The sequence below is a fragment of the Diadema setosum genome, chromosome 8 (assembly GCF_964275005.1).
Source record: "Diadema setosum chromosome 8, eeDiaSeto1, whole genome shotgun sequence".
NCBI classification, from domain to species: domain Eukaryota; kingdom Metazoa; phylum Echinodermata; class Echinoidea; order Diadematoida; family Diadematidae; genus Diadema; species Diadema setosum.
The window spans coordinates 38,982,135-39,008,226 of NC_092692.1; the positions used below are offsets into that span (position 1 = coordinate 38,982,135).

At 37.3% G+C, this 26,092-nt stretch overlaps 1 protein-coding gene across 1 annotated transcript in view; it reads right to left on the minus strand.

Moving 5' to 3' along the window:
* Positions 1-9,707: 9,707 nt before the first annotated feature.
* The window catches only part of LOC140231535 (nose resistant to fluoxetine protein 6-like), a 65,658-nt gene continuing 49,273 nt past the window's right edge, over positions 9,708-26,092 (minus strand). Inside the window, exons 4-8 of the mRNA XM_072311670.1 lie at positions 21,815-21,913; positions 15,646-15,814; positions 12,376-12,565; positions 11,657-11,799; positions 9,708-11,433 (exon numbers count right to left, since the gene is read on the minus strand). Of these exons, the coding sequence (XP_072167771.1) occupies positions 11,278-11,433; positions 11,657-11,799; positions 12,376-12,565; positions 15,646-15,814; positions 21,815-21,913 (757 nt within the window). The 3' untranslated portion in view covers positions 9,708-11,277. The remainder of the gene's footprint in view (positions 11,434-11,656; positions 11,800-12,375; positions 12,566-15,645; positions 15,815-21,814; positions 21,914-26,092) is intronic.

Here is a 26,092-nt window from a genome sequence, read left to right on the forward strand (position 1 = left end):
GCGTATACACAGTACTTAACAAATAGATTATCATCAAAGTTAGCTTAAAGGACAAGTTCACCTTCATTAACATAAGGATTGAGAGAATGTAGCAATATTAGTAGAACACATCGTCGGTGTTTTCACGAACCGACGCTATTTCGATTTTGGTCAAAAATTTTCAAAATCGAGATATTGGTACCAAATGAAAGTGCTTTCAAAACTCTACCAAATCCCCAAATTTTAGATCACAAAATTAATTATTCTTAATTTTATCAAAGAAAGAAAAAAACGACGGTACTCGAAATATCGAGAAATTGAGAAAAAGGGGTTTCACGAACCGACGCAGGAAAGGTACGCCGGTTCGTGAAACCCGAATTGCTAGGGTGAAGAGCAATGCGGGTTTTACGAACCGTCGCAAAATAGGCCTAGGCCTACTAAACTAAAAAAAAAAAAGAGTAAAACGTCTTTAAGTAAAACTCAAAGGAAGAGTAAAGAATAAAGGTAGACATGTTAGACTTTAACTTTCAAGTCTTACTATTAAGTCTAAGTTAAGACTTTACTTGTAATACCAGTTACTAAAACTAAGATCAGCTGAAGTCTAAGACCAAGTCAAATTAACACAGAGTCTATAGTCTAGCTCTAGATCTACATCTAGACTAGTGGTAATAGTAGGTAGAGTCCACCCATTTCCCCCCCCCCCCAATTTTGACTGGTCCATTCCTGAAAAAGTTACTGGTCAGTGTCCAACAGTGATTTTTCCTGGTCAGGGACCGTCGGACCAGTGCCAGTGTGCAGCGTTGGTGTAGATGTCATCTATGACAGTATGTGGTCTAGTGATACTACCTAAACACTACGAGTACTCTACAGGTTAGGTGGCTTTCCTGTACAGTGCAGTGTTATAGTATACTTGTGAATTCAGCCCTAGTACCGTATTGTGTGTAGATATGTGACATTATGTCTAACGTTAGTTCGTGTGGAGTACCTTTGAAGCACAGCGGTGGTTTTTTTTTTCCCTAAAACTTGATAGATGATTGATGAATGATTGATAGTGATACAGTAGCGCTGTCGATTTCCACAGCAGCCATACATAATCTTTTGTCCTTTCTTCTTTCCTTTTTTCCCTTTGTTCTTTCACCCTTTTTATTCTTGGAATCGAAGGACTTCTAAGAAATGTCCCTCGACTGATTTAACCAGGACTCTTGAGTCCTGGTAAACCTAACCTAACCGAGTAACCGTTAACGTTTGTTAGGCCTAACATAACAGTAACACTGACTTAGCCCTGTATTGACTTTGTCTTTGGCCGACTTACCGAGATGGCGAGTCTAACTCTTTAACGTTAGTCTAAACGTAGTCGTTAGATCTGTCAGTGTCAGTGTCACCGGTTATTGTATAATGGTGCCATCTCTAATGTACGTTAACAAGTTGATGTTAGTTATCTGTGTCAACTTACTGATTCAGAAATAGTGGTACTGTCATCCTGTTGGCTTTCGCTGCAATATCATCCGTGACGTGTTAATTTCGTGTCACAAAGACAAAAGTTGCCAAGATCTAATAGTATAAGATGTCTAGATCTAGATGTAGTCTAGATCTAAGTAATATAAATTCTGTGTAACTTAAAAGTGAAAGGTCTAGACTTCACTTAGTCTATAATTAGACTAGACATTCATGAGGCAAAGGCCTATTTAGTAGATCTATTCTTATTCTATTTTAACGTCAATTCCTACTAACTCGCCACGTGTTATTCCTAAGGCCAAGTACTTTCGGGTTAGTGATTTTTTTTTTTCATAAATACCAAACAGCAGACGTGTTTCATTTGCATTCTTGCACAGACTTCATGAAAATATGTGCAGTATCAAAGAAATATGATGCACATGACAATGCTAGTGTTTTATAGGTGAATGGTTAATACCTTTAAAAGCTGAATGATAATGTAGAGTCTAGGTCTAATTAAGATGTTACAGTCTCTGATAAGAAACAGGTTTGATTGTCATAGACTGTTTCCCAAATGCAGGTACATGTAGTAATATTCAGCTATTTCAATGCAATGCCTTGTTTACAAATACATGTAGATTTATATTCATGTGAGTGATAATTCAATTTCTACATGAGACATACTAAGTGCTAAACATAATATCTTGCATCAGTAAAATGTGTAAATGACGAGACAATTTGAATATGCATCAAATACGAACAGCAGCATTTTTTGACATTCTTTGATCCTGCATAGGCCTACCATTTCGTTTTATGTTTAATATAAATAGAGCAAAATAATTTCAACTTCAGTTTTGTTGGCTGATTTTTTTTCTTCTCAAAATTGAAGTTGTATCTTGTGCCATGATGTTTGATTTTAATGAAAATTTCTTAATTTCTTTCTTTTCTTTCAGATGACTGGTGCCATGTAGTAGCGAAGAACTGGACTGTCTCAGAAGAGAAAAGGAAAAATACAGGGTCGTGTACATCACCAATTACGGATGTGAATACAATTGTAATGTAGAGTCTAGGTCTAATTAAGATGTTAAAGTCTCTGATAATAAACAAGTTTGTTTGTCGTAGACTGTTTCCCAAATGCAATTAGTAATATTCAGCTTTTTCAAAGCAATGCCTTGTTTACAAGGACATGCAGATTTATTCATGTGAATAATAATAATTTAAATTCTACATGAGACTTACTAAGTGCTAGACATAAGATCTTGCATCATTAAAATATGTAAAGGGCGAGACAATTTGAATATGCATCAAAGACGAACAGCAGTATTTTTTTGACATTCTTTGATCCTGTATACCGTTTTGTTTTATGGTTAATATAAATAGAGCAAAATAATTTCAACTACAGTTTAGCTGGCTGATTTCTTTTTCTCAAAATGAAAGTTGTATCTTGTATCATGATGTTTGATTTTAATCGAAAGTTCTTAATTTCTGTCTTTTCTTTCAGATGACTGATGCCATGCAGTAGAGAAGAGCTGGACTGTTTCAGAGAAGAAGAAGAAAAAAGTACAGCATCGTGCTGATCATCAAGGAATGTGAATACAATGGCTTAGGAAAGAAGACAATCTACAGATAGGATAGAAGGGAGAAATTGGGATGAAGGGCGACAACATAAGGACGGTATATCTACAGTGAAATGTGATTGTAAAGTGGAAAGATGAAAGGAGATCCTAAGATTGAAGGTGAAAACAATGCATTCCATTCTGTGATGTCGTAATTACAATTTTGCTACACTTTAATAACACTACAGAGAGACATTTATATCAAGGAAAGCTTCATGTGGATATGGAATTTTAGATTTTTTTTTTAAGTGTTCATTGGTATGTATTTCATGATAATAATTCTTGAAGGTTTTGTGTGGTAATCATAACCTTGTGATAAATCTTGATAGAATTCTAAGTGCACATTGGCAATATTTAGATGATGCTGTAATCAGATTAAGTTGTATTCTCCTGTATTCTTTTATTTATTATTTTGTTGTCTTCAACCCACTTTGAATGTGTCACGTATGATTCTTATAAACATGGGAACATTCACTCCATGTAACTGATAGGACTTATAACAAATTGACATAATTATTCAATCATCACTAGACAGTTCTGTTATAAGATGTTCTTTATCTAACTAAAATTGTAAATTATGATACGTGTATGTTCCCATGCAAACTCACAACAAAATACAGAAATTTGATTTCTTTTAATAACAATTCATTATGTCTCTAAATTTACAATTAAAGAAAGTGATTGCAATAAGGATGTCAAACATTGTATATTAAAATAATAGATTATTCATTTGTCTCCATCCGTAGTAACGCACGCAACTGCAGTGTGCAGTTTGTAGGCTGCTGGGAAAAAAAAAAAAATCACAGGCAGCCCAAGCAGGATTCGAACCCACGACCTCTGGATTACTAGACCAGCGTCATAACCACTAGACCACCGGAGTGCCCTGGCGCTACCTTTACACATGAATAATTAAGTATAGAAGGGCTTGGGGGCGCTTCGAAGTTTACTGCTCTTACTAAATATGTACATGTCATTTGCAACTCAACTAAAGATGATTAAATACACTGAAATTCTTACTTTAAATGATATTCATAATCTGTTTTTTTTTTTCTTTAATAGCTTGGGATGTACACTTTATACACTGTATCGGTCTACATTTCGCCTACAATATGGAATTCTTTACTTCGAGATGTTTGTTTTTAACAAACCAAAAATTAAGAGTCCTTTAAAGGTGCTGTAAAACAGTGGTGTTTGTTTGTTTGTTTGTTTGTTTTTTGGTGGGGGGGGGGAGTCAAATTAGCCTTGGCCCCTCTCCGCCGTCTTTTTTTTTCCTTTAGCTGCATTTTTTTTTTTAGTCATCACATGAAAATTCGTCTGCATCCACCCTGTAGTTTTGCTGATGACCTTTCTTTTTAATTATTTTAGCCACACACAATTTTGGCTGAATTTCCCCACCCCTCTTGTGAATTTGCTAGTACATGTACTAAAACACATTCTCATAATGTGTTTATAGTACTGGTGGATTAAGGATTCACAGGGAGGGGGGGGGGTCGGCCAAAATTTCTCTTTTCTCATATGTAACAAGCCTACGGGGCGAAAGGCTGATATTATGGGCTTTCTACACACATGTTTAGATGCTAATTATTGGTTAACATGAGCATGATCATTTATGTTGTGATTAATTTGTTTCCTTATATATGTATGACTTCTATTAGAGACTTAATTGGCTTGGCACTCCTTACATCGACCAATTTTAGACACCCATTTCCCTCTCTCGTGCTTTTTCTCTACTGTCCTGTGAATAGTGTAACTACATGTACATGCAGTACCTCTTCTCTTATGTATGATATACATCAAGTTTTTATCTGAGCATATGGGTGTTGCAGCACTCTCAAGCTTCATGCATATGCAGCAACATCTTTGTGTGTTCATATATGCTTGATATATTAATTTGAGAATGTTATTCTTTCTCTTGTATATGTTCCGTCCGCACTCTATAGATGTAAATGTACGATGTAAGATTTGGTGTGCATGTTCGAACTGTGTTCCTCTTTTTGTGAACACACAAGAACTGATATAATAATGAACTTGAATTACACATATTCTTGAATCTTGATTCCATCTCCATTTGCCATTAGATATGTATCGATTTATGGAGCTCTTCCGCAATTGTTATCCTTCCCATTGTCATTACTCATCTCTGAATAATTCAAATTTGATATTTTATTGAGGACCTATGTTTCTTCGATTACATAATGTACCTCTTCAATATATTGCTGCAAAAGGCATAATAAAACATGACCATTATTATATATTTAAAATGAAGCTTGAAATTCTGATAGTGTTGATATTTATGTATTTTTAGGAGTTTATCAGTTTCGAAGAGTGCATGCAGGATGAGTTTTATGTTTTTATATGATCAGGTGCAGCTATCATAGAATCTGTTGAGCAGGAAAGAGAAAGATGAAAAATGAGGAATTATGAGTGAATTCGCATGCGAGCCAAATGACAATAATGACACTGATAAAAACTGTGACAAAGTAAATGTCACAAATATAATGTGGAATAATAAGAAATAAAGAAATTAATATATTATTTCAGAGAAAGAAATAACAGAGTGCATGCATGAGTATGAAAGATGAGTAAATACAAGTAATTATTACTGACTGGCACGTCTTTTTCCCAAGATTTGGCGGTATCCTTCATCTTAGAACAAACATTCATAATTATTATGAAAGAAGTGAACTGAATTTGAATTAAAAATAATGTGAAAAAATGAAAAAGTAAGTTAATTAAGTAAAGAAAAACAGTAAAAAGTAAAAAATATGAAACACAGTATACAGAGTACATGTATTACCAAATGATAGATGTCCAAATGCAAAAGTGTTAAATAATAATATATCCACAAAAAAAGGGGGGGGGGCAAAGAAATCTTTGGAACGATCAACCACAGCTATAATAACAATACATGCGTGTACTAAATGAAGATGAAAACAATGACAACACTCTTTAGAACAATTAAGAGAAACTGGCTTGTATTTATCATCTTAATTATCACTAAATGTATTGTAATCATCACAACAATCATTACATGACAATTAATTTCAATTAATAAGGTTATTGTTGATAAGCAGGTATAGCCCTAATAGTATTTGTATGTAAACACATACGGAAATGAAATAGCGACGGTTCGTAAATACACGCGTATTGCACGTTACCTATTGTACAGGCCCTACAGCGCGGGTCTCACGAACCGGCGTAATACAACTTACGTCGGTTCGTGAGACCCGCGCTTAAGTACATAACCTATGGTGCGCGCAAGAAACGATGGATTTACGAACCGACGCAGTGAGTTTGAAGACAGAAATATCGTAATTTTTTTGAATTCACACTAAAATTACACTATGGATAGGAAGAACAACTTCCACTCTCATCACCCTGTCAAAATTTTCACACACAAGACAAGAAAAGTCATTGAAAACGTTGTCTAAAACTTGTGAGATCTTTAAACGCGATTTTCTCAGAATTGCATTTTCGCTCAAAAACGAAATAGCGTCGGTTCGTGAAAACGCCGACGACCTATGGTGCGCGCAAGAGACGATGGATTTACGAACCGACGCAGTGAGTTTGAAGACAGAAATATCGTGAATTTTTTGGATTCACACTAAAATTACACTATGGATAGGAAGAACAACTTCCACTCTCATCACCCTGTCAAAATTTTCACACACAAGACAGGAAAAGTCATTGAAAACGTTGCCTAAAACTTGTGAGATCTTTAAACGCGATTTTCTCAGAATTGCATTTTCGCTCAAAAACGAAATAGCGTCGGTTCGTGAAAACGCCGACGACATCATTGAAAGTTTGAGGAAAATCGGACAATCCGTTCAAAAGTTATGAATTTTTGAAGTTTATGTGCAGTCACCGCTGGATGAGAAGACTACTGCAGTGTATGATGTCACATGCGTACAACAATATAAGGAAAATATAAAGAGAATTTCACAAAATTTCATCTTTTGAAAAAAGTACACATTCCCTTGACTCGTTACTGACGACATATTATGTTATGGGTAATATTATTCCCATTGCCTTTAGAAAGAAGTCAAGTGCTCTTTTATTATGCGAAAAAAGTGAAAATATGTTTAATTTTCTTTACGTTTTCTTTATACTGCTGTACCCATATGACATCACGAGCCTAAGTAGTCTCCTCATCCATCGGTTCCAACACAAAAGTTTTAAAAATTCATAACTTTTGCATCGATTGTCCAATTTTCCTCAAACTTTCACTGATGTGTTCTACTAATATCGCTGCATTCTCTCAATCCTTATGTTAATGAAGGTGAACTTGTCCTTTAACTCAAAGTTAAGAAACACTGTGTGACCGTAACTAATGAAATATTTGTAATTCCAGGAAAGAATATCCAAATGATTGACATTTCTTCCAAGTTTCTATCCCACCTCAAATTTATGGGATGACATTGAACGAGCAACGCCTGTTTTATACATGAATTGCAGTACTGCATTCAAACAACTTTGAAATCATAATTATTGTGAATGGATGTGGCTACAGAGCACTTGCCTCGCGCACACAAAAATAAAAGGGTGGTGTACATGGAACATACAGTGCATATGTTGGTTTGGTGTTTTTGTTTTTGTTTTTTGCTACTACTAGTGTGGAGAAGTCTGGCATGTTGCAGCATTTTTAGAGAGTTGCTGACCTTTCCTTTCCTTTCCTTTCCTTTCCTCTCATCTGTGAAACGAAAATAAAAAAATAAATGTGCGGGATGGGCTGATTATTTTAATTTCTTTTGCTCAAATGCTGAACGACGTCTTCCATCATTCGAGTGGGAAAAAATCCAATATGACCTACTATTTCATTTATACTCTTCAAAAACTTGCATCGTATGTATCTTTTAAATTATTTAACAGGCTGTATTCAAAGCCATGTTGGCATGTTGGCATTATACTCTCAAATATATGAGAACGTGAGTTTTAATCAGAATGATGCCTTTCCCTTTTTATGTCAGGCTCTCTATTACGAGACATCAGAAATTTTGAGCAACAGCACCTTTCTCTATATCCTTTTCTTCAATTCATGCGGAGGGAAAGCGCCCTCAACCTCCTGCAGTTTTGCTCGACAGTTGGTCTGAATCCCCAACTCTGGACATATTGGCACAGCATTCAATATCTCCTACTGTACTGTTAAGTTGTTAAAACGAGAAATTTTCGCGTGCATGTTAATTTTGCGAATTTTACGTGTGTCAAGATTCAGGAAGTGATAATGCACGCAAAAGTTCTTGTCTACACGATATGAATGCCAGTGGCAATTTCATGCTGCAGATATTTCCGGTTAACAGTATGTCAGTTTAATAGTAAACCTTCCCAAAAACGAAAAACATGTAATTCATTTGATATCTTTATACATATCTATCTTCTCTGTGCAAAGTTATTTACGATGTAGATATGAATTGCCAGTATGTCATAAGCTTTCTGTTGATCCCGTAAGTTAGCTCCTCCGGAGTAACAACGTGCCTCAGTTCAACAGAAAAGCCAAGGTGGCATATTTGGGATTAGGGGATTAGGTAACCTTTAAAAAGCAAGAAATTCCACCCCTTTCTACAGATTCAAGCTTTTTAGACCCAACCATGCAAGTGGCATTCTTGAAAAAACCTCGGATCAAAGTGTTCTTTTCATCTTCATTCAGATTGATTCTTTCTGAATGTCATCACTGATTCTAGACGATTTTAATCGGAGATGCCTTGTGCCCGATATGACTGACCAGCAGAAAAGAGACCTTCACCTTGAGGCCAAGGAGCTCTACAATCTCTACTTTGACCCACGACCAAGAATAGACAGCATCAACTTTGACAAAGAAATTGCAGATGCAGTCTGGAATACTAAGATCTGTCTTTATCGTGTGTGTATTTGTTTGATTAAGACACATCACAGTTTGGGAGAATCACATCCCAGAATTACTGTGTAGAAATTATTCATATTAAAATGGATACCAACAATCTGTTTCTTATTTATAATGATAAACCTTTTGGGGAAAGAAGAAGTTATATAAAAAGTGTTCCTTTTCTAATGACCATCTGTTGATATTGAAATATGTTACATTTATGAAAGTACATCTTTTTGTCAGTTGTAATCCCTTGTATGTTCCTATGTATTGCGCATAAAAGGAAGAAACAAACCAACTAGGGAACTATTGTTTGTGCACATTATAAATGAATCTGGTACTTCTTTTGAATTTTTACAGCCCATGTGGAAAATGAGGGTAGTCATGCGATTCATCCTGTATTTTTGCACAAATGAACTATCCTTTAATGTATAATAGAATATATTATCAAAACAAGCATCGCTTCATCAGCATTTCTTCCATTTCTAGAATTTATATATTTATGGAATGCGTGTTAATTGCATGCTCTTGAATTTTGCAGTTTGCTGTACGATGTGATGTTGATATATTGTACACTTATCTTCGATAAAGTGCCATTACTGTATGTTTCTGTTGGAAAGGGAAGAAATGAATTGACAAATGAATCATCCTTATGCCGAAGAGGAGTATCAGCGTAGTAGTATTTTTTTTCAAGTGAAATTCATGATTTCAATAATTCTCAATGAAAATTACATCAAGCATAATATCTACATATGATATCCTGCTTGGACAAAACAACAACAACAATCAAAAAATACGAACGTATACTATAACGTTCAGTTAAGTAAAATTTAACTCGGTCTAGTGAAAGAAATATACGGTGGGACATACTTAAAAGAAAGTTTTCTTAGGTCCCAATAGAGATCGGATACAACTTTGGAACAAACTAACGAAAAGGAATTGACAATAATACTTGGAGTAATTCCAAATGCATACTTCCCAAATACTAGCATAAGAGAACAAAATAAAGCACATTGATACTACATGTATTGTCACGCTACAGGTTATCAATGGTTTTCATGGTAGCAATATTCAAACGATAATTCGTCTGAAGTATTTTAGAAGTGAGATTAGGGCATTTCAGAACTATTAAGGTGCTCAAAAGATGCAAGGAAAATACTTTAAAAACATAAACTGATAATTGAAGAGAATGAAAGTGAACGGTTGAATATTTGATCTAATAGCTTAGCAGAGTTATGTAGGTTTTATAATTTCTTAAGATATAAATGAAAATTTCAAAAGACGAGTTTGCATTTCTTTGATTATGAACACATGACGTGTCAACTGACTTCAGTCCCTCCCTAAGTATATCAGGATTAGTCAATCACACATATCATGGAAAGTAGAGTTTGTGGGTTGGAATTTTTTATTGAGAAATTATTATACGTGCACATATAACAGGTAAATAATATTATAAAGGTCTGAAATTACAATATCGGATATGAAATGAGAGGATAGTTATTAACATATACTTATATATCATCGATGACAGTAAAAGTATTGGATATTCTAGTACATGTATAGGTTTAATAATAAAAGGAATAACGGATTTCACAACGTAGGGTTCAAGAAAATTTGATCAATTAGAATACCATTTATTAGTGAAGAATTGAGCAAAGAAAATGGGATTCCATTTCCATTTTCATAGCTATGAAAGGAGATGTAAATTGAAGTCAGCCATGACGACGCATGTCATGGCATAGTAATTATCAGAAAGAAAACGGTGAAGTAGCGCAACAAATTAGATATGGTTGGATGTGTTGCTATATAAAGATTTTCCCAAGGATTGAAATACCTTTTACTCCAGTTATAGCCTCAATAAAAATGCTCTCAAGACATTCTGATATAATGATATTCCTTTCACAATTCATAATCGAAACTTGTTGCTACAACGTAAAAGCCTACACCGCCACCTCTTTCACCAATCCTTTAGTTGTAATTAGTTAAAATCCATCGATAATAAGGTACGAAGAAGATAACGTTTCCTTAGCCAGGTCTCACTTCTGATGATAACATTACGTGATATTTACGTAATTGATCGCCAATTTTCTTCTCCGTTCTGATATAGTAATGGGAGACAAAAATATCATTTATAGGTTGTGAATGAAATAGAGAAATTACATCCTTTTCCATGTGGTAATGTGTCAATAATTTTTGATTTGTAGAATACAATTTGAGATAAAAATCAAATTTCGATTCTTGGGTTTCTGATTTTAAAGATGTAACAGTAAAAGGAATTATAACTTTCTTAGCAGTCGAAAGTTTTAACAGCGGATTTCCAACTGGATGATCATCTACTCGGTTGCTGTTGTTTGTTTGTTTTTTTTTTAGAACAGTGAAGAAAATCCTATTTGTTGGTTCATCCCAAATTTATTTATTGCGTTTTTCATTCCTACGGACCTCTTTCACCATGTTCACTTCAGTCTTAAGCATCTTTCCCAAGTTGATGAATGGGAATTCTAGAAGGAGACACATGGCGAGGGTGCAAAAGTAGCTCAGCGAGATGAATGCTGCACTCCAGATGATCTGGAAAGACACGAAGAGTGAAAAATCAAACTTACATGAATTTCAATACGTTATGTAATGCTCATCGATTTTCAGATTCTTAGAAATAAATCAATCCACTGATGGAGTCTATTTCCTTAACGTTTTCTTCAAGGAGTTTGTCATTTCCAGTAAAAATAACAATTGCCAATATATGGACTGCTGTTATAAATCTATCTATCTATCTATCTATTATAATACTCACGTAGTTGAAGATAGACAAGTGGATTGGTGTGGCTGAGCCGTACGCATACACCTGTTGAATAACAGGATGCAGAAGGTATGTGGAGTATGTAAGCCGGCTAAGAGGTGTCCAAAATCGCCAGGACAGAAAGTCGTTGACCACTCCTGTAGAAAAACATTTCTTAAACAAAACTTAACATGAACTAGACAGGATAAACCCGCATATATACGCAGAAAGGCGTCTACAGACAAATTGTCGTAGTTTCGAACTTTTCAGTCAATTTTCAGTGTAGCTTTGAGCTGTTCAGGTGCAATTGCAATTAACTTTCAACTAAATACAGAACGTGGAAGGTTAGGGGAAAAGAAATGATAGCATGAAAAACCAATCATTTTACTCTATATCAACAGGTTAAAAAGAAGATTTACAAAATACATTGTGCCATCGCTGCTTCGCACATGTAATCTGCAGAAGAAAAAAAAAAAAGAGGGGAAATGCATTTCACAGACAGCTCATACATTTTACCAATGGTGGGTTTGCAAATCCTCATTCTAATTCCATTAAAAAAAATAGTCGAGTAAACCTATCAAGACCAAACATCTCCGATCCACTTAGCTTCATCTTTTTGCCCACTTATTATGTCCAAGAATAACACTATTCATTGAAATACACAACGTGGCTTAGATGTAGCTATGTCTAAAATAATTTGCACTATATAAAGACATAATATTATTTCTGCTCACCGCCGTATCCATAGTGACAGGCAAATATGATCCACGCAACGGAGAGGGCGAAAATGAATCTGGAGAAGGTGATGTACATGACACTGGCCGCTAAACTCATAGTCGACGCACCACGGTAGACATTGTAGAGACCGTAGATCACCACCATGTACAGTATTATAGCAGTGATCCACCCACCAGCTACAACAACCTGAAAATCGGTTTATTTCACTGATGCTTCAAACAAAATAATTTCTCTAACATTTAGACAGTTTAATCTTATTGGGTGTTATCAATGCAAAAATCTGATTGCAATTTCTTTGGGACATACATGGTACATGACATTCGCAGCTATACTCGGTATTGACGCACCACGGTACACATCGTAGAGACCGTAGATCATCACCAGGTAAAGTATGACGGCAGTGACCATTCCACCAGCTACAACAGCCTGAAAATCGGTTCGACATACACTGATGCTTCAAATAAAATAATTTCTCCAACTTATAAAGGCATGACACCAACAGTAGTATACCAATAAGATTGAAGATTTTATCACGAATACGGGATTGCAGAAATAAAATGCGAGACATTCCATAAATCCCCCTTGGGAAAATTTTTTTAATTTTGAAAAAAATATGGCACGGAATCACGGTTGACATTTTTGCATAATTTACTAGGGGACAGGAGAACCAACATGTTCTTAATATATATCCATTGTCGGATCTATATTCAGAGTGAAATTGAAATTTTGTTCCTTTCCAGTAAGTATCAACCACAGTGTGTGATATTTCGTTTGGCTAGGAATGTCTCACACGAACATGAGAAGCAAAACAAAATGATAACATGTGAACAATGTAAGAACATCGGTTCGCATGGTAATGAACAAGAAATTAAAACTCTGTGTCATGGTCCGTATGTCATATGGTCCATATTTTGTCTTTATTTTAGTTATGGGTGCACCGAATTCATGTATACGCATAAAATATGTCCAATGTGGGTATTATTTACCTAACGAATTCAATTCAGAATCTACTAGTGCTGGGATGAACATTCTCTCAGTGTATTAGACGTCGATGTTCGTAGTCTTTTAAGAAAAAAAAAATTATGCAATTACTGCTGTTTGCGATAAACAAGAGATTTTCGGTTATTTGGTGTTATAGAAACATGGCTTTCCGTACAATACCTCCCCCTTGCATATCATTGATGGATATTCTCTTGTCCGTTCTGATGCGGACCGAGGAGGCGTAGTCGCCTTCTTCCTATTACACTCGTTATCGTTTAAAGTAAGGTCTGATTTGATATACAATGGAAATGAATTTGATTGCACATTTGTTGAAATTGATATGTATAATAGAACAAATACATGTATAATGATCTGTGTGATATAAAGTCCCCCTAACACAGATGGTAGTTTTTTGAGATAACTTTTATGGTTTATTAGAGCTGATTAATCAAGGAAACAAAGATGTCTATTTGATGGGCGATTTTAACATAGATCTATTGAATAAAGAAAATATCTGTCAGAATAAACTTTGCAAAATTTTGAAAGCATTTTTTGTTTTTGTTTTTTGTTATATATCACAACTGATTATCCTTCGGTAATTACGGGCAAATCATCAGCATTACTTGATAATATTTTTTACTAATATTGACACAGATTATTCGAAATCTGTTTTGTTTTTGTTTGTTTTTTTTTTTTTGTTTTTTGTTATATATCACAACTGATTATCCATCGGTAATTACGGGCAAATCATCAGCATTACTTGATAATATTTTTTACTAATATTGACACAGATTATTCGAAATCTGTTTTTTTTTTTTTGTTGTTGTTGATAAAGTGATGTGGCAGAAGCGTAAATTCACATTAGAAAATACAATTATTACTCACCGATGATTTGATAACGGAATCAGGGGATGATATAATAGGGCTTACTCTGCGCAGAGCCAAATATTGCTTTTGATACGTTTTGGAACATATTATTTCTTTCTTATTCTTACAAACATACCCCCACAATTGAAAACAAAATTAATAACAAAATTAAAAATCCGTGGATAACAAAGCGATGTTTGAATGAATAGAAATACACTGACACAAATTATTAGGCTTTTCTGCAGAGTGTATTGTACGGAAACTTTTGAAAATTCTATTGGAAATAATTATGTCAGCCACTTGGAAGGATATTGATGAGATCATTTGTAAACAAAAGGTGTCAACATTTCAAATTCTGGATGACGGACACACGCTCAGTAATCCTAGAGAAGTAGCATTTTTTTTTTATGAGTACTTTGTTAATGTATGCCCTATTCTATCTTCAAAAATCGATCCTACACAAACAGACCTCTTACAGTACAAGTGTATTTATAAGCGCTTCAAATGATGATTCATTACTTGTTATATCAAAAGATTAGTGAGATCCTTGACATTGTACATTCCTTATTAAAAACAAAGTTATACAAATGGTATTGATGAAGTGAGCAGTCTCTCTTAAAACAAATTATTGGTAGTATAATAACACCTTTATTGCATATTTTTAATTTGTCGCTATCAACTGGCAAATTTTCGTACGTATAAAATTGCAAAAGTTAATCCAATATAAAAAAGTATGACTCCTCTCTTGTCTCGCAATTACCGTCCTATATCTATATCCTTTTTGGTCTTTCTAAGGTCATAGGGCTTGTTTATATACCACAGACTGTATGCTTCTTTTGATAATCTTTATCAAACATCATTCATCGTTATCTTTTATTTGGACCATATTTTAGAATACAGACGAAAAACAAAATAACAATAACGTTAACAGAATGTTTGTTTCCTATGGTCATGGTTTGGTTTAACTGTAGGTTTGGTGTATTAGCAAACATCAAAACAAAGCAGCCGGCTTCAAGAGGTCGATTTAAGAGTGAAAATGCACGAAAACAGGTAGATTTCTGCAAAAATGCACAAAAGTGGAGTATTTTTCAACCGACGAAATACAACAAATAGGAGTGGAATGGTAAAACAAGCAATACATCTGAATTGCAGGTATAGAGTTAATGTATAGTAAAATAAAATAACAGGCAGTAACTGGCAATGTATAACATCTTTGCTTTTTTCATATGGCATGTGTGGATATAGAATGGAATGACTTTCTGAGGGCGCTTGGGTAAAGGGATACCTCGTGGTAGACTATTACTTTGAAATAGAGGTTTCAACTTCGGGTCTTGCGAAGATCTTTAGTTCTTGGACAGAAACTTTGTAATCTTCTACTCACGTCCTTCTCAATGAATAAAGATCGGCCAGAAACTCACTGATTTCAAAGTAAGCTTCCTCTTGCCGATGCGTTGAATAATGTATCCCAACATCATACCAACCAAATACGGCGAGACGCGACAGTAGGGTTTGATGTACACCATATTTTGGTTGCCCGCAGTAGCTTGGAGGAATGCAGCAGGTTCCTTTGGGAGAACAGCGTATCCACTGCAAGACAGGAACATATTTTACAGTGTAGAGTATTCTCTTTCTTCTAAGGCTGTCATAGATCCTAAATCCCCACATCTCCCAATTGCGATTGAATTTCATTTTTCGTGGGACAAGAAGCAAACATTCATTATACCCGGGCGTCTACATTTCTAAGATAAAATTGCAATTTCAACAGCAGTATACCGTGCGAACACGTCCTGTAACATTCAATCGACTTTCCTTTTCTATACCTTTGTGTCCATAGAGAGTTGATATTCTACTTTTGTTGGCAGAGCAAAAACATGATTTAAAAGGGCTCTGCAACTAATGCAATGCAAGTGCATATTGACTTGCGTGGATTCATGATACACTCAGAATCATTAACACCTGTATGTGGCCAGATTGGTATCTGTTATACGTCATACGTGTCGCATGTATTTCATAATTTCTCACTCGTTTTATTTTTAGCTTTTATTGAAACCCCAAGACAATGGAAAAAGAAACACCCAAAACAACAACAAAACCTTTGGAACCAAATTTCTGCCAGTGACAGCATCGGTCAATGTCATTGCTAAAGTCTTCATCACACAAAAAACATTGGAAAGCACCTGTGATTCCCTAGCCTAAGCACAACTTGTCTGGTTTCATGTTGCTATTAAGACATTGCAGGGTACGCTTAGGTATTGCAAAGCTTTAAAAACGAGTAGAGTGCAAGTATCTAAGTGAAAAAAAAAAGTTATTTTCCATAATGTGAACATGTGCTGATTATGAATTGGCTTATGACGCAAGAATTATAGATGATAGAGGAGGGGATGGCAATGGCTACTCTCCGGGCATACACTGTTTAATTGTTGTCAAAAGGGGGATTAAACCCCAAAAGTATAGGCTACAGGTAGATTTGAAAAAATATCTGGTTACCTTGAGCAGTCTATCATATCCCTGGCTGAAGCCTCTGATACGAGAATATGCGAGTCTGTAGGCCTATAACACGGGCGTAAATCCCGGGGGGGATGGGGGGGGATATATCCCCCCCCCCCTGAAATGGAGGAGGGGGGGATGGCCTGTACAATCATCCCCCCCTGAATTTTGGAAAAAAAAATGGAGGAAGCAGAAATGTGATTGTATCAATTTTGGCATATTGCATGACGTTTGTACGCCGGCCTTCAGACAGGTAACAGAGTTGAACAGTATTCTATCTTGTAGGAAAATGTATACATGATTTTCTCAAACGCTCGCTCGCTTCGCTCGCTCGCGAAGAAAGTAACATCGACATACACTGTAAGGTATGGCTCAGACGTTGACAACGTCAAATAGTATAGGCCTATAATGTAAACATGCTATGACGCGAGTAACTGGGGACCATCTGCAAGATTTATATGTAGGAAAACAAACAAACAAACAAACAAACAAACAATAACAAAAGCTATATCGCCATAATTGAACCCCCTCCATTTCCTGAATCATTCCTGAGAAACGACAGTGACTGGTGACTCGGTCAGGATACATTAAAATTTATGAGCATACCCAGGGAAGATCAGGGGCGTCGAATCTATATCGGGGGGGGGGGGCAAAGGGGCATTTGCCCCGCCCCTACGGAAGTGTTTAAGCAGACAAATCATTTATCCCCCAAGCAATTCCCGAAATGAGGACAAATCTCGAACTTTCTTAATGGAAAATTGTCCAAATATCGCCAGAACTATGCACCAGATCGTTGTATTGCAATCATAAACATGCAAAAGCTCCGCTATACAGGATCCCTTTCGATAGACTTTGTACACTTTTGAGATTGACGTATATTTCCCTAATTTATCAAAGAGTGTGTAGCAGATCTTTCACTTAACAAAAGCACCCTCATAAATGCAGAGGCGTCCATGGGGGGGGGGGGTGGTTCCCCCGTAAAAGTGGGACAAACAAAAGCGAAAAATATAGCTACAAACGGCGGTGTTTGGAGTGTAAAATGTCAAAATTTTAAAGCTCGCTCGCTCCGCTCGCTGGCATTTAATCGCTATGCCATTCTAATGATGCTGCTGCCTGTGAATGGCAGCAGTTGCGCCCGGTGCGCCCCGGCCCCTTAAAGGCATAATTTACCATTTGCACATGAAACAAGACCCCAGCATTAGTGCTTTAAAATAGTTCTAAAATGTGAGTTAGGGATAGAAACGAGCACTGTAAAAATTTGAATCCTTATAATCCATGTTACGTATTGTTAAATACTAAAAATGTGAACAATAGGTATAATAAAAATGTTTCCAGACTAAACCGTGTACAGTTATGGTTTATTGAGAATCTCCTTTTATTTCAGGCCTTATTGCGAAAATTTTATTTGGTAGGATGTTTTTGTGATACAACAGACCTACACATATGCATCAAATGTGATATCTTGAAAATTTTTCAAATCACTGCTCCCAAAGGTAAACAGGACCTTTAATTTCCAAAGCGAAAAATATAGCTACAAACTACAAACGGCAGTTTTTGGACTGTAAAATGTCAAAATGTTGAAGCTCGCTCGCTTCGCTCGCTCGCATTTAATCATTATGCCATTCTCCTGATGTTGCAGCTAGTAATTGCCAGCAGTTTTCGCCCGATGCGCCCCCCTTAATTTCCAAAGCGAAAAATATAGCTACAAACGGCAGTTTGGGGACTGTAAAATGTCAAAATTTTCAAGCTCGCTCCCTTCGCTCGCTCGCATTTAATCATTATGCCATTCTCCTGATGTTGCAGCTAGTAATTGCCAGCAGTTTTCGCCCGATGCGCCCCCCTTAATTTCCAAAGCGAAAAATATAGCTACAAACGGCAGTTTGGGGACTGTAAAATGTCAAAATTTTCAAGCTCGCTCCCTTCGCTCGCTCGCATTTAATCATTATGCCATTCTCCTGATGTTGCTGCTAGTAATTGCCAGTAGTTTTCGCCCGGTGCGCCCCCCTTAATTTCCAAAGCGAAAAATACAGCCACAAAGGACAGTTTTTGGGATTGTAAAATATCAAAATTTTCAAGCTCACTCGCTTCGCTCGCTCGCATTAATTTAATCGTTATGCCATTCTCCTGATGTTACTGCCAGTAATTGCCGGCAGGTTCCCGGTGTGTCCCCCCCCCCCCCTTGATTTCCAAAGCGGAAAAAATACAGCCAAAAACGACAGTTTGGGGACTGTAAAATGTCAAAATTTTCAAACTCGCTCGCTTTCATTTGATCGTTATGCCATTCTCCTGATGTTACTGCCAGTAATTGCCAGCAATTGTGCCCGGTGCGCCCCCCTTTAATTAATTTCCAAAGCGAAAAATATAGCTACAAATGACAGTTTTGGGACTGTAAAAAGTCAAAATTTTCAAGCTCACTCGCTTCGCCCGCTCGTATTCAATCGTTATGCCATTCTCCTGATGTTGCTGCCAGTAACTGCCAGTAGTTGCACCCGGTGCACCCCCCTTAATTTCCAAAGCAAAAAAATACAGCCAAAAGCGGCAGTTTTGGGACTGTAAAATGTAAAAATTTTCAAGCTCGCTCGCTTCACTCGCTCGCATTTAATTGTTATGCCATTCTCCTGATGTTGCTGCCAGTAATTGCCAGCAGTTGCACCCGGTGCGCCCCCCTTAATTTCCAAAGCCAAAAAAAAAAAAAAAACACAGCCACAAACGGCAGTTTTTGGACTGTAAAATGTTAAAATTTTCAAGCTCGCTCGCTTCGCTCGCTCGCATTTAATCGCTATACCATTCTCCTGATGTTGCTGCCAGTGATTGACAACAGTTGCCCCCGGTGCGGCCCCCCTTGGTTTCCAAAGCGAAGAAGTATAGCTACAAACGGCAGTTTTTAGCATGTAAAAGCATTATGTCAAAATTTTCAAGCTCGCTCGCTTCGCCCGCTCGTATTCAATCGTTATGTCATTCCCCTGATGTTGCTGCCAGTAACTGCCAGTAGTTGCACCCGGTGCACCCCCCTTAATTTCCAAAGCAAAAAAATACAGCCAAAAGCGGCAGTTTTGGGACTGTAAAATGTCAAAATTTTCAAGCTCGCTCGCTTCACTCGCTCGCATTTAATCGCTATGCCATTCTCCTGATGCTGCTGCCAGTGATTGACAGCACAGCTACAAAGGGCAGTTTTTGGACTGTAAAATGTCAAAATTTTCAATGTAAAAAGATTTCACCGTGAGAGGGAGAAACCCCCTACCATACCCTCCCCCCCCCCTCGCTTGCTTCGCTCCCTCACGATCTCATAACCGCTCCCCCAAGATCAAATCCTGTCTACGCCGGTGATAGGCCCCACTATTTAGTAGGCGTTCAATAATATATTGTGAATATTTCATTTTCTATTGGTTTTTTAAAGAAAAAACAAACAAAAATTTCACCAAAAGTGTGCACCAGATCGCTGAATTTCAGGTCTGAAAATGCAAAATCTTCCTCGTGTGGGAGAGGGACACCCCCCCCCCCATACACACCTTCCCCCCGTTAACCCGGTCGCTCCGCTCTCTCTCACAGATATTTCAAAAAAAAAAAATGTCTTCATACTTTTAAGGTCTGATTTTCCGCCGCAAGTCATCTGACAAGCAAAAAAAAGCAACAACAGGAACAAAAAGTCTTCATATTTTTGCTGCCACTTTCCTCCCACTTTATATTTCATGCAAAAGAGTGGGACATCCGATCCCTGTAAAGTGTGCATGTGTGTGTGTGGGGGGGGGGGGGGAGAGAAGCTTCTCCCCCCCCCCCCCCCCCCAAGGCTGCGCCGGTCCGGTTATGGGCTTGTAAGCGTGGTGATGGTGACCATCCCCCCCACTCCTCAGTACGGATTTACGCCGTTGGCCTATATACAATATTATATGTGACCGTGCATCACAAAACGAACAAAAGTTGCACTCCGTGATTATACGTGAGGACTCAAAAAAAGGTTAAACGGGTCAACCAAGTCAATATTGGGTTTTTCATATTTTTTGAAAGACCTACCCGTCTACATTATTCTTAAGTTTGGGACTACAAAATGAATGGGAAAATGCATTTTTAGCAGTTTTCCTGCAACCTTTTTTTTTTTTTTTTTTGTAGAGTAATGAGTTGAGGTATGTCTTCGAGGCCCCTTTTCATTTCTTGATAACCCTTTGCACCACTCTTCACTTTCAAGTCTAGTAACTTTTGAAAGAATAATGTTACTACTTTGAAAGTTGGCATTCATCATGGACAGAATGCATTGATAGAGCATATTTAATTTCAGGTCAATCTGATCATCTCCTCATCGTTGATCCGGTGGTTCACACCCTGTTTTTTGTCCCATTCATCACACAGCTAGCAAGGCTTGGTGAAGATTAAGCGCTTGAATAGACTCTTTACTTCAGAGCATCTTTTCTCGGGTCACACTTTTCCAGGGTGTGTGCTTTCTTTCCAATATTTAGAAGGGTCTGCTCTTTCAGAATCTGCCCTAACTATAAATCTGTGTCTGGCGACTTTTTGTTGCATTTGTGATGCAGTGTCAAATATGTATATGTGATATCGTCGAGACTCCTGAAGAAGGTGGAGGCCACCAAAAAATTTGAGTACAATAAACTCATTCTTTATTGGCGAAATAATGCATTACTGGTTTATTTCTTGATTTCTCGTTATATTGGAGCCAATACGTGAATTCGCAACATATGTGAATATATATGTATATATATATATATATATATATATATATTGCGAATTCACGTATTGGCTCCAATATAGCGAAGGATCAAGAAATAAACTAGTAATGCATTATTTCGCCAATAAGAATGAGTTTATTGAACAACTCAAATTGTCGGTGGCCTCCATCTTCTTCAGGAGTCTCGACGGGCTCGACGGGGAAAGACAATACCAAAACATAAATTGAACATGAAGAGCGCGCACTCATAATTTGAGTTGTTCAATAAACTCATTCTTTTTGGCGAAATAATGCATTACTAGTTTATATCTTGATTCTTCGCTATATATATATATATATATATATATATATGTGTGTGTGTGTGTGTGTATGTGTGTGTCCGTGAGTGTGTTTGTGTATTTCACGGTGTTTACATCACTCACTCTGTGATTCGGAAGTCGTTCTTCCATACGATGACAGCCGTGGTAATAAAGCTGGCAATACACGTGGCGACAATGGCGCCCAGTCCAATCTTGGGAAACCTGCCGAGTTAAAACAAGGAAGAGTAGAAATTACGCGGTGCGTAAAATATGTCCCCGCCGGAAGTAGCATTTAGAAGCAAAATGTACAATATCGGTAAAAAATCAAGGTCAAAGGTCAAAGAAGTCAAAGGTCAAAATTCTGTGTAGAAGTTTTGAAGCCCTCACCTAGTGCCATCACAAAAAGCAAACGGAATCGAAATCGGGTTTTGATAGAAATGGCGAAGGAGTAGCATTTTGTAGCCAATTTATAATATAGGTCAAAAATCAAGGTCAAAGGTCAAAGAAGTCAAAGGCCAAAATTCTGTGTAGAAGTTTTGAAGCCCTCACCTCGTGCCATCACATAAAGAAAACGGAATCGAAATCGGGTTAGAAATGGCAAAGGAGGAGCATTTTGTAGCCAATGTACAATATAGGTCAAAAATCGAGGTCAAAGGTCAAAGAAGTCCAGGGTCAAAATTCTGTGTAGAAGTTTTGAAGCTCTCACCTACAGACTGTAGTGCCATCACATAAAGCAAATGGAAATGAAATTGGGTTAGAAATGGCAAAGGAGTAGCATTTTGTAGCAAAATGTACAAGGCAGGTCAAAAATCAAGGTCAAAGGTCAAAGAAGTCAAAGGTCAAAATTCTGTGTAGAAGATTTGAAGCCCTCACCTAGTAACATCACATAAAGCACACGGAATCGAAATCGGGTTAGAAATGGCGAAGGAGTAGCATTTTGTAGCAAAATGTACAATATAGGTCAAAAATCAAGGTCAAAGGTCAAAATTCTGTGTAGAAGTTTTGAAGCCCTCACCTTGTAACATCACATAAAGCAAACGGAATCGAAATCGGGTTAGAAATGGCGAAGGAGTAGCATTTTGTAGCCAATGTACAATATAGGTCAAAAATCAAGGTCAAAGGTCAAAGAAGTCAAAGGTCAAAATTCTGTGTAGAAGTTTTGAAGCCCTCACCTAGTGCCATCACATAAAGCAAACGGAATCGAAATCGGGTTAGAAATGGCAAAGGAGTAGCATTTTGAAGCAAAATGTACAATATAGGTCAAAGGTCAAGGTCAAAGGTCACAACTGAAATTCTGTGTAGAAGTTTCAAAGCTCCCATGTAGTGCTATCATATAAAGCAAACAGAATCAAAATTGGCTCATAAATGACAGAGAAGTAGCAAATTGAACATTTTGATCACACACGGACGCACAGACAGACAGACGGACGGACACACGGACACACGGACACACACACGTACGGAGCCCGTTTCATAGTCCCCTGCTCGGGGACAATAAGTCTGGTTTCAAACCACCACTGCATACATTGTAGTCTCTAAATAATAAAGAAATATACAGTGCGTATAAAAAAAAAAAGGTAATCCAAATTTGGAGGACTACTTTTTTATAATTGTCAGCTATGAAGAGTGTAGTGTTGGTTGTGAGGAAAGGGAAATCTTCCTCTTTCCACTGATACATAATTATATTCACAAACGTTATGCATGACTAAGCACACGCCCTTCAAAGACAACAATGACCACTTCAAAGACAACAATGACAAATCGCACTTTTTCCAAGTTTGAGTGTCACATGAAGGAACAATGAATGTTTCACTGAATGGATAAGATATGACAATGAAAGTGGTCAAACTATCAGGCCAGTCTCTACAAAAGCAGATTCGTGTTTAGGGTTTCTTCTATTTTTTTATGATTCCTAACCTTCAAACCTTCAACATGGCCACGTTGTCGATAACTCGGTCCCTCCCATTAAAGGGTGTGTACAGTTCTGGTCGAGGTGAGGATTTAGCTTTTAACGTTTTGCGAGATATCCAGAAACCACTCTATGATATGTCAAAGAGCATGCAATTCTAAGGGGTATCAAAGTCTATTTGATGAAAATCGGTTTTGAAATGGCTGAGACATCCAAAAACAAGGTAAAACAAAGAGATCCTAATAAAAGGCGTGGCCTGTAGCCTTTTATTATATCATTTTTTTGATATCTCAGCCATTTTGAAAACCGATTTTCATCAAATAAACGTTGAATCCTTCATAAAATTACATGCTCTTTCATATTTCATAAGAGGTTTCTCATTATCTCACTTAGGACTGTTCAAAACATGAATCCACACCTCAACCAGTACTGTACAGTCCCTTTAAGGCGAAACCGTTATACTTTACTCTCTTCATATTCAAGACATGGTTTGTCACTGGAAGCTATGTGTTAAATATGAACAGAGGAAATGGAATGTGTGAGTTGGCCTCTGTGAGAGCGATTGTCGGTCAAAAGGCCATGTTAAAGGTTATGGACCGTAAAATGTTAGGAGAAAACCTAAACACAAACCCTAAACCCAAACCTGCATTTGTATAGGCTGGCCTATTTTATAACTTTCATTGGCAGATCCCGTCCAACATGCATTGTTCCTTCACAATAACACGCAAACTTAGAAAACGTGCAATTTGTCATTGTTGCATTTAAAGTTCATGTGCTAAGTCATGCATGACATTATATTGTCAACATAATTATGTATCAATGAAAAGAGGAAGAGTTCCTCTTTCCTCACAACTAACATTATGTTCTTCATAGCACACAATGATGAAATGGTAGCCCTCCAAAGTTGGATTACCTTACGCTCTGTATTTGCTGAACTAAACTTTGAACTGCAGAATGAAATCTATATCATTTTCACTTTGCTAGCCAATACTTTTTGAAACTTTTTTATTCCAAGATGGGTTTTTTTTTTCCGAAAAAGTAAACCATAAAAAAATCATCAAGATTATAGATAATCAAAACGAAGTGTTCTTGAATATACACTGTAATGGGATATGGGTTTACACAGTCCTGCACATTTCTCATGAAACCAGTGTGATCAGCAGGAGTTATGTTTGATCGTGAAATCAATGATAACTCTGACCCACTTATAATCGATTTTTTAGAATGGATGGATCATAATTAAATGATTGGCTGAGAGCAATCATGTGACCAGTTTTTATTTTGCCTAACATGCCCAGCGGGCATAAGTATTTTAGATTGACTGCGTACTAATAACGGTATTAGGGAGCTTTAGATTTTAGACGCGCGGACGTTCAAAGGGAAAAAAAAACATGGTCTGAGCGTGCGCAGCAGCGCACGTCAAGTTACTGCGCACGCTCAGACCATGTTTTTTTCCCTTTGAACGTCCGCGCGTCTAAAATCTAAAGCTCCCTATTATAGAATGGGTAGCGAGAATCCTGCGATCTCATTGGTCGAGAGTTATGTGTTTATTTTTACTGGCCGCACGCTGAGTCACAGTGGTAAACACGTTATCGCGCACTTGTAGCAAGAGTACGCGCACTTGTAACAAAGGTTCGCGCATTAAGCAAGCGTTCGCGCACTCATTAACGATGCATCAGTATGCAAATGACGAACAGGTCTGAGTGCGTCAGTCGGAATTGCATGCATAAGGTAACCAAAGATAGTAGAGATATAAGATACGAAGGCGCGCGATAACAATGGACACAAAATGGCTACCCTACATGACGATACAAAAGAGAGCTAAGTACAAACTCAGTACACCTAGGAACATCACTCATTTCCAAAGGTAATGGTGTTTTTATTATCTTTAAAAAATTTAAAGATTATAGTCGCAGCTTTTTTTCGATTAAAGGGATTATTTTGAAGAACGAGATTTTAGAGTAATAAGGATTATTTCGTGGAGGTAAAAATTTGGCAACAACATGATCTCACAATCAAAAACGCTTGATAAACAACAACAACATCTGCAAAGACAGCGCGTCTCAGGCAAAGACACACGTCGCCTCAGACGCGCTGTCCCTGAAGCCGCTGCTGTTGTTTATCAAGCGTCAAGGCAGCGCGTCTCAGGTGATGTGCGTATACGCTTGAAGACCGCGCGCTGTCCATTTGTTTTAAGTACAGGATTAGCGCGCACTTTCGTGTCTTATTAGTTAAGCGTCTTTGAAGGTAACTATGTCCATGTAAGGAGCTACTACAGACATGGAGTCCCATCAAGCCAACCTTCTTTGATCTAGCTTCGATGCCGCTCCGACGAACGCGCGTATACGCAGCGGGGAGCCGAGCGTGATTTACGACATCTGTGTCCACGTCCGTGGCATAATCGCCCGGGTTTGGCGTTTCTATCGCACGCTTTGGTGGTTTCCGCACTGCGTTGTGATAAACATTACGGAGCGATCGCGTTTTCATCGGGG